This window comes from Diadema setosum, chromosome 19, assembly GCF_964275005.1.
Source record: "Diadema setosum chromosome 19, eeDiaSeto1, whole genome shotgun sequence".
NCBI lineage: Eukaryota > Metazoa > Echinodermata > Echinoidea > Diadematoida > Diadematidae > Diadema > Diadema setosum.
In genome coordinates, this window is record NC_092703.1 from 9,645,441 (window position 1) to 9,658,297 (window position 12,857).

Consider the following 12,857-nt stretch of genomic DNA (forward strand, 5'->3'; position numbering starts at 1 on the left):
TATGTCAGTGAAGACTTTAGGATGCAGTTTTTATGTTTGTTTTTTGTTTGTTTGTTTGTTTGTTTGATTGATTTTTGTTTGTTTTTTAGCTATGCCGTAACATGCTTTGGAATAATAGAGAACGGATTTCCAGATTTCTTGTTTCGTAGGTTGCGGGAAAGCATTGTAGAGAGAGAAAGAGAGAGAGAGAGAGAGAGCGGATTTAATGTTAAAAAACAGCAACAATAATATTACATCGCATCATTACAGATGCATTCCAACGAGTTCATGGGTATTTTTTAGTATGAAGACAATGTAATGTAAGAAGAAGGATTTCAGACATAAAGTTTTGTTATTTGAGGAAGTTTGTGTATTGAATGTATCTAATTTTAATTTTAAGACTCTCTGCCAGCAACAATGCATTGCTATTAGAAGCCTTCCTATCGCTTCGTTCATGTGCGTTTCACTCTCATTTGCAAATCAAGGGATCTTTCGGGGAATTGCCTTACAGTGATAGATGGGCCAGCTTTTTATGGACTCCACAGCCTTTTTCGATTGTAAGTGCTTCAGAAAACCTTTCTTTTTCCGATCGAATACAAGAATCAGCGTAGGCCTGCTGACTTCATAATGTTCATATATAGCGTTTGCTTTTACTTATAATGTTATAATATTATGATGCATCCACCAGGCCAGGAGTGACATGACGCAAACAACAATTTCTTGCTTAAAGTATTCATATGTGTTGTTTGAATGTTTCCTCCTATATAGCCTTCTCTTGTCAAACAACAGTCATTACCTGGGCTCCATTTCATAAAGAGTTGATACAATAGCAATTCTTGCTGGAATAACAATTGCCATGGTAACGCCTTGTAGAATCCAGTTTTCTGATTAGCTGTTGCTATTGGAAGTTGCCATTCCAGCAAGAGTTGCTATCCTAACATCTTTATTGAAGTGGGGACAACTGTATGGAACTGCTAGAAATGAATACATTGATTTTCTTTCTAGTCTTATTTGATGAAAAAGTGGATTTACCACCTTTAGGAAAAGAACTCGTATTTGCGTTATTACCCTGCTATTTTCTTTTCTATTTCTAATTCGTTTTCATTTCATACTATTATGTAATTGTATGCCTCCATTTGCAAGTCAAAATCCACTGAAGCCAAGTGTAAGTCGTTGCTTAACTCATTGCATTTCATACCAAATTCATGTTTTCTTGCAAGATTATTGCAAGACACTATTTCGTAACAAAAGTTTGAACAATCGCCTACTGGCCCAGGTTAACTGCGTATATTATTAATGTATCATTCCATGATATTTACCACACAACTGGTACCATTGTCTGTTTTATACAGAGATCTTTCGAACGGCAACATCACTCAAATACAAGGAGATATGTTGGCTGGATTACCACGGCTTGCTTTCTTGTAAGTTCGCTGACCTTCGTGTCATGTTTCGTTGCTGTTGTCGATATTGTTGCAAAAAAGCCAGAAAAGTTTTGAAAGATATAAAAAGTATCAAATGGGCTCTATAAATTTTTTTCTCTAAAATTCATCAAGCAAGGTTACAAGGCCATTCATAAAGATAATGTTCGTAATCCCCACAAAATGGACACAGTATTCCGATAACTAAATTTTGCTTGATTTAGAATTCCTTGCATCAAGTGTCATCATGGTTACTACAACTATATATGATTTCTTCTCTGACTAAAATATGACTATTTAATAATGCATGTATTTATTTAATTTTATATTAATAATGCATGTATTTATCGGACGGCAGCATATTACAGCAGTCGAAACAATATTGCTTTTTTGAATGAACACGTTTCAAATAATGTGGACCTTGAAGAAAAATTAACACTTTTTGTCTTATTTTGTTGTTTGTTCCGTAAAAAGAGATTTTACAAACTGCAACGTTTCAAGAGTTGAGGCAACAGCTTTCGATGGTCATGACAGCATATTGAGACTGTAAGTATTTGATATCTCTTCAAAGAAGAAGGAACAAAATAATCAAGTGATGTTTTCTTGGCAGTAACATATCAAGAGATCCTGGTGAGATTTGAGGCTTAGTTTAACAGCTGTCTCTCTTGATCTATATATATATCTATCTATATATATATATATATATATATATATATATACGTATACATATATATATATGAAATATATACGTATATATATATGTATATATATCATACATGTATATATCACATATACAATATACATATGAATACAGGAAGGAACACACATACATACATAATTTGTTAGAATTGTTTGTATGTAAGAATAAAAATAAAAAAAAAAAATCATGAAGACCTCAACTTCACTTTCATAAAAGGATTCCCCTGGAAACATACCCTCCACTCATAGTTCAGTATACTTACCAGTAACAATGGTATTAATATTCAATTTCAGCTTTTACACAGTAATGCCATAGCTGTACAGTTTCTCCAGGGAAGACTTCATTGTCAAGTTCCCGACCTGATTTACGTAGAATAATATAAAACTTGTTAATAGTGTCATGTCCCTAAGTCCAATTATATACATACATTTATGAATAAGTGCACGCCATGAGCTCCATACCCACGAGTCATGCAGCCCATGATGACATAGAGCCTACGAGCTAGTCACTAAGTGAACTCACAAGGCCCATGAGCTCAACGTCAAGTAAAATGGGCCCACGATCTATACGGTCCATCAGCTTCAATGCCAGACAGATAAGGCCCGTGACCTCGACAATACGCAAACAATGGCCATGACTTCGTCACTAGGCAAAAAGAAAAAAACAAGATAATAAAAGATAAAAAGAAAGGCCCACGATACCAACATTACATCATGGGACTTAATGTACGCAGTGAACTAAAAACACTTACTTGTCTAAGGCAAAATCAAATGATATCAGAGGCCCTATTTCTCATTTCAATGCCACACACATCATCTTGATCACTTCTTTTAACCTGTTGTTATTCTTTTATGTATTTGCAGATACTTATTGAACAACGATATTTCTAAACTTGAACGCGGCACTTTCAGAAAACTTGAGAGATTATGGTGGTTGTAAGTATAAATCAAATGCCGATGATTTGTATCCACTTAGACTGCATTTGCCTATTTAATTCATATAAATAGAATCATTTGTCATTCTTAAAGTATTAAGGGTGAAAGATTTTGTTCAAATAACGTAAATTCACGACCAAACTCGAGGAATTTGCATGGATCTGCATTTTTTTTTCAGTATTAGTGTTACAATAACGTTCTTGTTTACCTATAGTGAATATACTCTACAAGTTCTACTTTTTAGCTGTCCTCTCTATATTCAATAATTTTGATTCGGTATTTGTAATAAAAATCACAATATCTATGTCATTCCAGTCTACAGTTTTTCCCCTTGGTTGCATTGTCGAATAATGATTGTGTCGTTACGTGTATTCAAATGTTTTATTACGATTGAATTTTGTAGGAATGAAAATAAAAGAGATGAAATGAAAAGAAATATAACGTTGATTCTGGTGTCCATTGTTAATTCCTATCGAACAGATATCTTTCACACAACATCATATCATTCATCGAGCCAGGTGCATTCGATGGGTTAGGCAACGTTTGGTGGCTGTAAGTATCCCACACCTAAAGTGAATCATTACCTAGGTATCCTGACGGATATCCAAGTCTTCACCTCGTATTTCATCATCTTCTCCTTTAATAATACAACCTGTCCCAGAAGTTCCGTCCTAACTATTGCCAATCCTGTAAAAGAAGCGGACGAGCCGTTTTATGTATCGTATTACCTATCATTGTTCAGTGCTTTCAATGATTGGCCTTAAGTCCATGATAGTTTACCCTAAGTCCTCGGAAAAATACGATCGGAGCATTGTCGCAGGAACAGCTGTCAGAAGAAAAAGAGAAATGATGTTTTAAAGAATAGGGTCACTCAGGCATGCAGTGCCGAAGTATCATTGAAAATTGTAGTGAAAGCAGCGCCTGTCCGATGAATATTATATAAATATATATATATATATATACATATATATATATATATATATATATATATATATATATATATTTCTATTTCAATTTCAATTCAATTTCAATTTATTTTCATATATCATGATGAAAAATACATCAAATACAACAAAATTAAAGGAAATACATTATATCCAGTTAGGAGATATGGTCTAGAAGACAACACCGCTATAATCTCGATTTCCGTTTTGTTGTAGTCGCCAAATAATCAAGGGAGTATGTACGAAAAGAGACCACTCTCCTAGAAACTTTAAGAATTGCGGTGGGTAACCCCAAATTCATATCTGCATTTTGGTCCATTACAGAGAATCGTAACATGCAACTTTTTGTAGGCTTTGAGCCTGGCAGTCACATACAAATTTCCTTGTGCAATGGTAGGCTTTGAATGATGTCCTCATAACAGCTTAAAAGTTCACGTTTGTATTTCTTCTCTCGGCAGAATACTTAGGAACAATAGCATAAATGCTATTGAGGGGAGTACATTTCTCGGTCTCGACACTCTTTCGTACTTGTAAGTGTAAAAAGTATGATGTCTTCATAGTGTCCCACTGTTTATTTATGAAAAAAATGTATTTTATACGTATATATGAACAGTTAAATTCGTGTATTCCTTGTCTTCCCCGTCTTATTTTTGTCCTTTCTTGATTAGTCCTTTATTATGATCCCTATTCTTACACCTGTCTCAATTTCCAAACATGAATTTGACCCTGCAGAATTAACACATTGACACTGAAAAAAGAGTACATTCCGGACATAGGTTGTGTTCGAGTCAAACCGCTTAATGCCCAAATAAATCAGGTTTTAAAAAGTAAGAAAAAATGAGACTTAAAGACAAGGCATTCGTTCACGACATGGACAAAAAAAACCCCAACAGACTTAACCTCAGTGTTAATTTTCTTTGTAGTTTAACACATTGAGTTGATTATGAATAGAAAGCAAAGTCCCCCCCCCCCCCATGAACACTTTGCGGTAATTCGTTTTAACAGCGGATGCTAAATGATACCAATGAACTCGTTATCTCTGCATCAAGAAAGGAGCCAAATGGATGATGCTTGAATTCATTTAAGTTTGGCAGTGATAACCAGAATACTAGACGATTTATTCGAAGACTCGGATCGAAATTGTTAGCATAGTCTGTCCCAGCGTCGTTGTTATGTATAGATCGCAGTTCTGCCGTCAATGCTTTCAAGCAAAAACGTGTATGCCATTCAATATGTGCTGAACAATATGAATCGCCCATTAGTTGTTACGCAAACTAAACCTCTGAGTGCATCTATTTTCATATCTGTTCTTTATAGAATGCGTATGGTCGTAAAAGCTTGTTCAAGACAACCGCCATTTTATTTATCAATTACTAAGTACTAACTGATTAGAAATTCACAGTAAATCGCTCTGTTATGTGTCCGTAACAAAATGCAATTTCAATTGTCATATATGACCATTATTATTATTGTAACTATTGATATTATCATCATTTTTTTTTTGTCAGTGTAAGAACTACAAGCTACGATTTTTAATTTACACGGAAGGAGACAAAATCTTCAATTGATAATTATCATACTTTTTTTTTTGTTACACCAATTTTGATATTCGCTTCATCAGTCATCTCACGCTACCAACATTTTCAACGATATATATAATATGATCGACTTGTATCACATAATATTAATACCAGATTTTAGCTAGTATACACATGCAGCAAAGTTTTCAGTCTTGTGTCAGTGAGAGGTTTTTCTTCTTTCACTCGTATCAATTTAGGGATTTCTCCTACAACAAACTCCGGATTATCGACAACAGCTCGTTTGAAATCCTGGACGCCTTAACAGAGTTGTAAGTACAATGATTTTAATCCATTATTGTTACGATATGAATGATTGGGGTCATCCCACTATACCGACACCCACGAGTCATACAGCCCACGAGTTTGACATTGAAAACGGGTCCATGAGTCATACAGCTCACGAGTCATACAGCCCATGAGTTCGACACTAGGTAAAAACAGCCCACGAGGTCAACAGATACAACGCGGCGCGTAATGTGTCGGTCTCGTGGGCCTTGTTGGCTTAGTGTCGAACTCATGGGCTGTATGACTTGTGAGCTGTATGACTCGTGGGCTGTATGACCTAGAGCTGTATGACTTGTGGGCTGTATGAATCGTGGGTGTCGGTCTCGTGACGTGCACCCGAATAGTTGACACAGGAAGAAGGCACAAAAGGAATCATTTTAAAAGAAATGAATATAGTGTCATATTTGATATCGATGTACACGAGATACTAAGTGATTGCCTATTCATTTGTTTTGTATAAGATTATTTCCTTTCTCAAAATATGGAGTAAAGCTTAATGTGCCTATTTCAACCAATCAGGCTTAGGCAAATTATTGAAAAGAAAGGCTATGGCTTCAAATAACTCACACAATACCTCCAAGCCACTGGAATTCATGACAATTTAGTCATAACTAAAATTGCTGTAGTTTGTTTTTAAACTTCATTCTTCAACAGAGATTTGAGTCACAATGATATCGCAGAATTAAATCCAGGTGCGTTCGCTGGTTTGAAACAGTTGGAGATATTGTAAGTATGCTGATACAAGTTCCTACAAACCTCTTGAATATAAAAATAGACATGTATGAAAGTGCATGTGCCATTGCTAAGTGTGCTTTGTTTATCTATTATCGGAGAGCTTACTATATGGAGTTGCCATTTTGTTCCTCCCAAATTTGTCCACCTCTATACATCACACAAAGCTGATTCTCACGGATGTCTGTAAAATAATCGGTGATAACTGTTTCACTATGGCCTTTTTGTTGGTCTATAAAGGCACTTGTGGGGTTGCCATTGAACTTTACAACTAGACCAAGCCTGGATTGAGAACTGAATGCTGGTGAAAGATCATCCCCCCACACCCCCAGATCTCGGTTGCCGATGGCGCGATCGCCGCAAAATTTTGCCTGAATATAGAGCCGAATGTCAACTACAAGATTTCACGGTCATACAATAGAAAATATCAATTGTCTATTTTTAGTAAATTAATCATGCAAATCTATGCATGAAATCATATTTTGTCAGAATTCCTCAAGACACATCGAACAATTTTTTTTGGGTAAAAAATAGCACAATCGAAATCAATTTCCTTTATTCTAAGTATATTGTTTTCTTCATTCCTTATGTATTTTTTGTTTCTTCAACATTTTGTTTTCTATTGTTTTTTGCCAAAAATTGTCGCAGGCACTTTTTCAAACATATCTACGTTAGAATTGATTGATTTCAGTGATTAAAAGTTGAAATAATCTAATTCATATCAATTTATTACAAAAAACAACAACCACAATTTGCATTGGATTTGCACACGATATAATGAATTTGAGCTATTTTCGGGTTGACATGCATATGCAAAACATTATGTAACTTCAGAACGGTGTATCTGGACGTCGCAAATTTGGTCTCAATATATGCAGGAGACTTGAAACGACGAAATGAAATCATGAAACGACGTGGCAAAATCTTTGCGCGTCGCGGAATCATGGTGCGAAATGTCAGGGGCAATTTGACCCCCTCCCCCCCCCCCCCGTTAAGATAGGGTTAAAGCTATTAATCTAAGTTCCTGGGAACATAGAGGGTTCATAGTGTCCGGATTAAACACTCCTCAATGTTTACGTCCCTTTAAAGATTACTATAATTGTTATATGTTGATACACTTCTGGCGACATTGATAAAGAAAAAGAAAACAAATTTGCACATTGAAATGATTTACGTGGCCGCTGGGGATGCAATTGAGGTTTGTATTTGTCCACGATGGACTAGGCAATGGAGATAAAGTGCCCTGTTCAGGGACACAGCCACTATAGTCGGGGGACTCGAGACAAGGACTTCGTATCTGACGGTCCTTGATCTTATCCGCTGAGCCCCATCAGCTCATCCTATATGGTTCTTAACTCATCTAAATCACACAGAATGTTCGTTTGGTTTTACCCTAATCCAATGAACTTTTTTGACCTTTCATTTTGCCACTTGATATGAATAACATAAAAAGTACGATGAAAGATTTTTCAAAAAAGCAGTTTCCATGCTACTTTGAAATAAAATACATAATTTCGTTTTACCATGACTCTATCTGCCTAAGTAATTCCCTGAAAGGGCTGGAAAGGGGCCTATGTATTTTTGCTGGCACAGTGTATACAATCCTAAATAATTTTATGCCATTTCTATAGCATGATGATAAGAGACATGAATGAGATTTTTTTGTTCACTATAAAAATATTATTTGTAAACAAAATTACAAAGTATCCCAAACCATCATATTGATGCTTATAAATGTCCATCATAAAGCGTCTTTCATATTGAATGGTAAAAGATGATTAAATATGTCTAAATCCCAGGAAACAAAAATCAGACGACATTTTGTTACATACGATTTTACATGAAAGCAACCGCTTGAATGATGTGACCATTGTAAACTTTCAATCATATCCTGCGTTCGTTTCACCATAAACAGTCTTTCAATTTTTTTTTTTTACAACACATTTGGCAATCTCATTTTGCGCCATCACGTTATGTTATAACACTCTTATTTATCATTAGAATCTATATATTATGTTTTCATTGTTATTAGGGAACTTTCGCACAATAAGATTGGCGCCTTGAGCAGTGGAGTATTCCATGACTTGATCAGCCTCTATGCCTTGTAAGTACACAAGGAATTTATGTCCTGTCCTATGATATTTTGATACTACTTACGTAAATATACGCCTATGGTATTTCTAAACACAGTTTCTGCCAAACGACTAGCAAACATTTCAAAAAGGATAATCAACCCTTTCTGAGTAAATGAATCAATTTGAATAGATTTCACACACAAACCTATGGACATGTATTATGATGTGGCAAGCAGACGGTTAAAGACAGATACCTAATGTGCACGCAAAGCCCCCTTTTACAAATATGACTGTAATACGTGCTTACATAACTACATATTCTTATATATATTTTTCTTTAGCTGAGATTTACTCTACGAACTTCGGAGTGTACTATCTATTAGCTAGTGTGATTACATCAATTCTCTTATATGTAAACTTTTATAAGTTTTCTTTTGTTTTCATGAAGGAACCTGTCGACCAACGCCATCCAGCTTATTCAGTCGTACACTTTCTCAAGCCAGGCAATGCTGACGTACCTGTAAGACCCAATACAATTATGATTGTCATTGACAGTAAATGGTACTATTTATATTATACTTTTTCTGATTTTTCTTATCATTGCATGCAGTTATTGGTATTTTCATTGCCATGAATGACATCAACAGATCAGACGTAACAGAAAAAAAATGACACAGAAGATTATGTTGAATGTGAAAACAAACGTATAGTCTTTGGACCCCACAAATATCTTTGTCTCAAGCTGTAGCCCACTCAGATTTTACCATCAACAAATTTTGCATATCATATTTTGATTCATTTGAATTCATCTTTTTTTTTTACCTTACGGCTAATGAAATGCGGCCTAATGCATATTCATAAGTAAGCAGACTCAAACTTGGGCTTGACATCTCTTCCGAAGGACTACATAATATGTGTCATGCCTACGGGCACAACCATTGCAGCCAGGGCACTCGAACCAAGGGCTTTGTGATTGATACAGTGCACTCCAGTTATAACGAAGTTCCGGTTACAACGAAGTAAAAATTCATTGTCAGCTCTATGTTTGAAATGGTTTATTTGTTCGGTTATAACGAAATTTCGATGTAACGAAAGAAAACTGCCTGTCTCGAAGACTTTGTTACAACGGGAGTCCACTGTAGTCGGTTTTCTAATCCGCTATCCGCTGAGCCACAGTGGCTTCTCACTACTACATGTATGTCAATCACATGCAGTCATGCAGGCCCTATATGCTTAGCACTGATTTTTTGCTCAACTTACCACAAGGAGTCAGCCTCTTCTAACTTGCCTTCGCATACAGATTAACAAGAAAGGAAACTTGGACCCAAAATTAACTTATTGTTAAACTTGCTTTATTCTGTTTTGTTTTGAAGAAGGTAATCTTAATGATTTGTGCTGCATATCTTGGTTTCTTTATTTATCACAGAGCATTGGATAATAATCCAATAACTTTCCTTGAACCAGACGCGTTCTTCAACCTTTCTAGACTGGAATATGTGTAAGTAGAAAAAAGACAAAACCTTCTGCTAGTTTTTTTTTTTTCATCTTTTACTAAAGGTACAAGACGTCTAATGTAGGCCTGCTGAAGAAATATGGATTTATATCCCTTCATAACTTGATGTCTGAGACAAAACAATTTGATAAAAAATGTTTAAAGATCTTTACTTTATCTACCATTTCAAGAAATCAAAAAGTAAAAGTAATCGAAAAAGCAAACAAGCAAAACAAAAAGAACAATACAAAAATCCACCTTTTCCGCGGGAATTGCAAAGCACTTATCAGGTGAAATTGTGTGATTCAAAGAATATACTCTGTGAAGTAGATTGATGAAAGTAGCTAACGTGCTTCTCTCTTTCGCTCTCTTTTTAAAGGTTCCTAAACAATGTTGAGCTGCATGTTGTTGACAGCAACACAGTAACACCGCTAACGTCATTGACAGCTATGTAAGGATTATGTTTTTCTTGTTCTCCTCGCAACCCTGCTGGAAACAACACAGTGTCCCACAGTGTGAGAAACCACACTGTGAACATAGTGTGAACACAGTGAACATAGTGTGAACACAGTATGAGTCATCAATTCACAGTGTGAAAGCATTACTAAGTGAACACTATGTGAAAACCACACCATAGTGTGAAATCATCCTCACACTGTTAAATTCGAGCGTTTTCACATAGCCGACTATGTGAACACACTGTGAACACACTGTGGAACACTGTGGTTTTTCCAGTAGGGAACTGCTAGAAGATTCATTCATCTATTCCTTCATTCATTTATTTTTCCATTTCCAACAGAAACTTACAGAAATTGGATACATAGATTTCATCATAATACACAATAAAGGATAAGTTTACATAATATTGTGAGATTTGTACTATATTCTACAAAATATTGTCAAAATTTGTTAAAAATTGTTAGATTTTTACAAAAGGATAAGTTTACAAAATATTGTAAGATCACGAAAGGAAATCTTATATAAGATTTCAGTGAATGCGAAAATAGTAGTAAAACACACCAATGAAGCTTGACGAAAATCGGACAATAATGTTAAAAAGATTAAAGATACTTCCCGTCATTGCTAAATGGCAAGCCTTCAAGAAGTACTGATGCCATATCAGTGTAACGTTTTAGAGTAAATATGCACAGAATAACAAAAAAAAAATATCTTCTTTAAAAATACAAATCTCCTCTACTTATAACTAATTTCATAGTATAGGAGTACAGTTACCCCCCCCCCCGCCTTTTGAAGGAGATAAGTCAGGTGGTCTTTCATTATGTTATAAAAATCAATATCATGCAACTACTGTAACGTGTCATGAACTGTTGTAGAATTCTTATCCAGCGATGGCGCCGCCGAAACTGTAAAAACTGCGCTAGTTTTGAAAGGATCATGCAATTACCTGTGCCTGTGTGTGTGTGTGTATGTGTGTGTGTGTGTGTGTTTTGGATGGGACGAGGGTTATTACTCCTTCATCTACTCCATGACCATTCCTTTTTTTTCTCTCTCTCTCTCTTTTAAAGTTAGGGATTGCCTGCATTTATCTTACTATTTTTTGTTTTATCGTTTATTGTTATGACCAGGATATTAGTATGGCATTATCGAGGTTTTCTCTCTATTTTATACCTAGATCGGCTTCCGATACTCGGCTGTGCTGCCTTGTGACAAATAGAGCGAACACCACCTGCACCTCGACAGCCCCAACAAATCCCCTTGACACCTGCGGCAGTCTTTTCCCGAGTGACGTGTTAAGGGTGTTCGGATGGTTAATGGGATTGACTGCCCTCATTGGAAACTGCGCAGTATTATACCTGCGTCTCTGTCACGAACAGGAAAGCAAGGTCCAGAATCGACTGATCGCAAGTCTTGCCTTAGCTGATTGCATCATGGCTGTGTACATGTTGATTATAACTTCAGCAGATTTACATTTTGGTTTAGATTATTACCTGAGCGCGCCGCTGTGGAGGAATTCAGATCTATGCAGGTTTGCAGGGTCTTTGGCATTTCTCTCAAGTGAGGCATCTGTGATAAGTTTGACGTTGATAACTCTAGATAGATTCGTATGCATTGTGTTTCCGTTCGGGGGTCGGAGAATTACTAGCAGAGGGTGTAGAATTATGCTATGTATTACCTGGCTGACTGTCTTTCTGATCACTGTTCCCACCTTTATCGATAACTTGAAGATACCGGACTTTTATGGACAGTCAGACGTATGCATAGGCCTTCCTCTGCACTTGAAATCTGGTGAAACGGGTGTTTTAGTCACAACCAAAGAAACCGAATGGAGCAGAGATTTTACAGTTACGTTCGTACCGTTAGACAGCAAGAAGCGTCCCCCTTGGCTTTACTCTATCATTGTGTTCATTTGCATAAACTTGCTGTCGTTCATCTTCATAGCAGTTTGTTATATCGTCATGTTCGTTAAAGTGAGGCGGTCAAGCAAAGCGACCACAAACACCGCCTCTCGTTCACGCGAGATCAAAATGGCTCGCAGAATGGCGATTCTGATCGGAACTGATTTTGCCTGCTGGATGCCCATCATTCTAATGGGTATCTTGACTCAGACAAACTCACTCGAAATACCGACATCCCTCTATGCCTGGAGTGTCATCTTCATTCTTCCTATCAACTCTTCTCTGAATCCGATGCTATACACGTTTATGTACTACTTTGATAAGGCCAAGAAATCCTCTAGAAGTAATAATTCCTAA

The 12,857-nt window shown here is 36.2% G+C and overlaps 1 protein-coding gene across 1 annotated transcript; it reads left to right on the forward strand.

Moving 5' to 3' along the window:
* Positions 1-485: 485 nt before the first annotated feature.
* LOC140242992 (uncharacterized) lies at positions 486-12,857 on the forward strand. Its single transcript, XM_072322732.1, has 13 exons — positions 486-536; positions 1,332-1,403; positions 1,875-1,946; positions 2,964-3,035; positions 3,516-3,587; positions 4,438-4,509; positions 5,757-5,828; positions 6,499-6,570; positions 8,609-8,680; positions 9,100-9,171; positions 10,078-10,149; positions 10,523-10,594; positions 11,777-12,857. The coding sequence occupies exons 2-13, from the start codon at positions 1,372-1,374 to the stop codon at positions 12,855-12,857; spliced, it is 1,833 nt and encodes a 610-aa protein (XP_072178833.1). The 5' UTR covers positions 486-536; positions 1,332-1,371.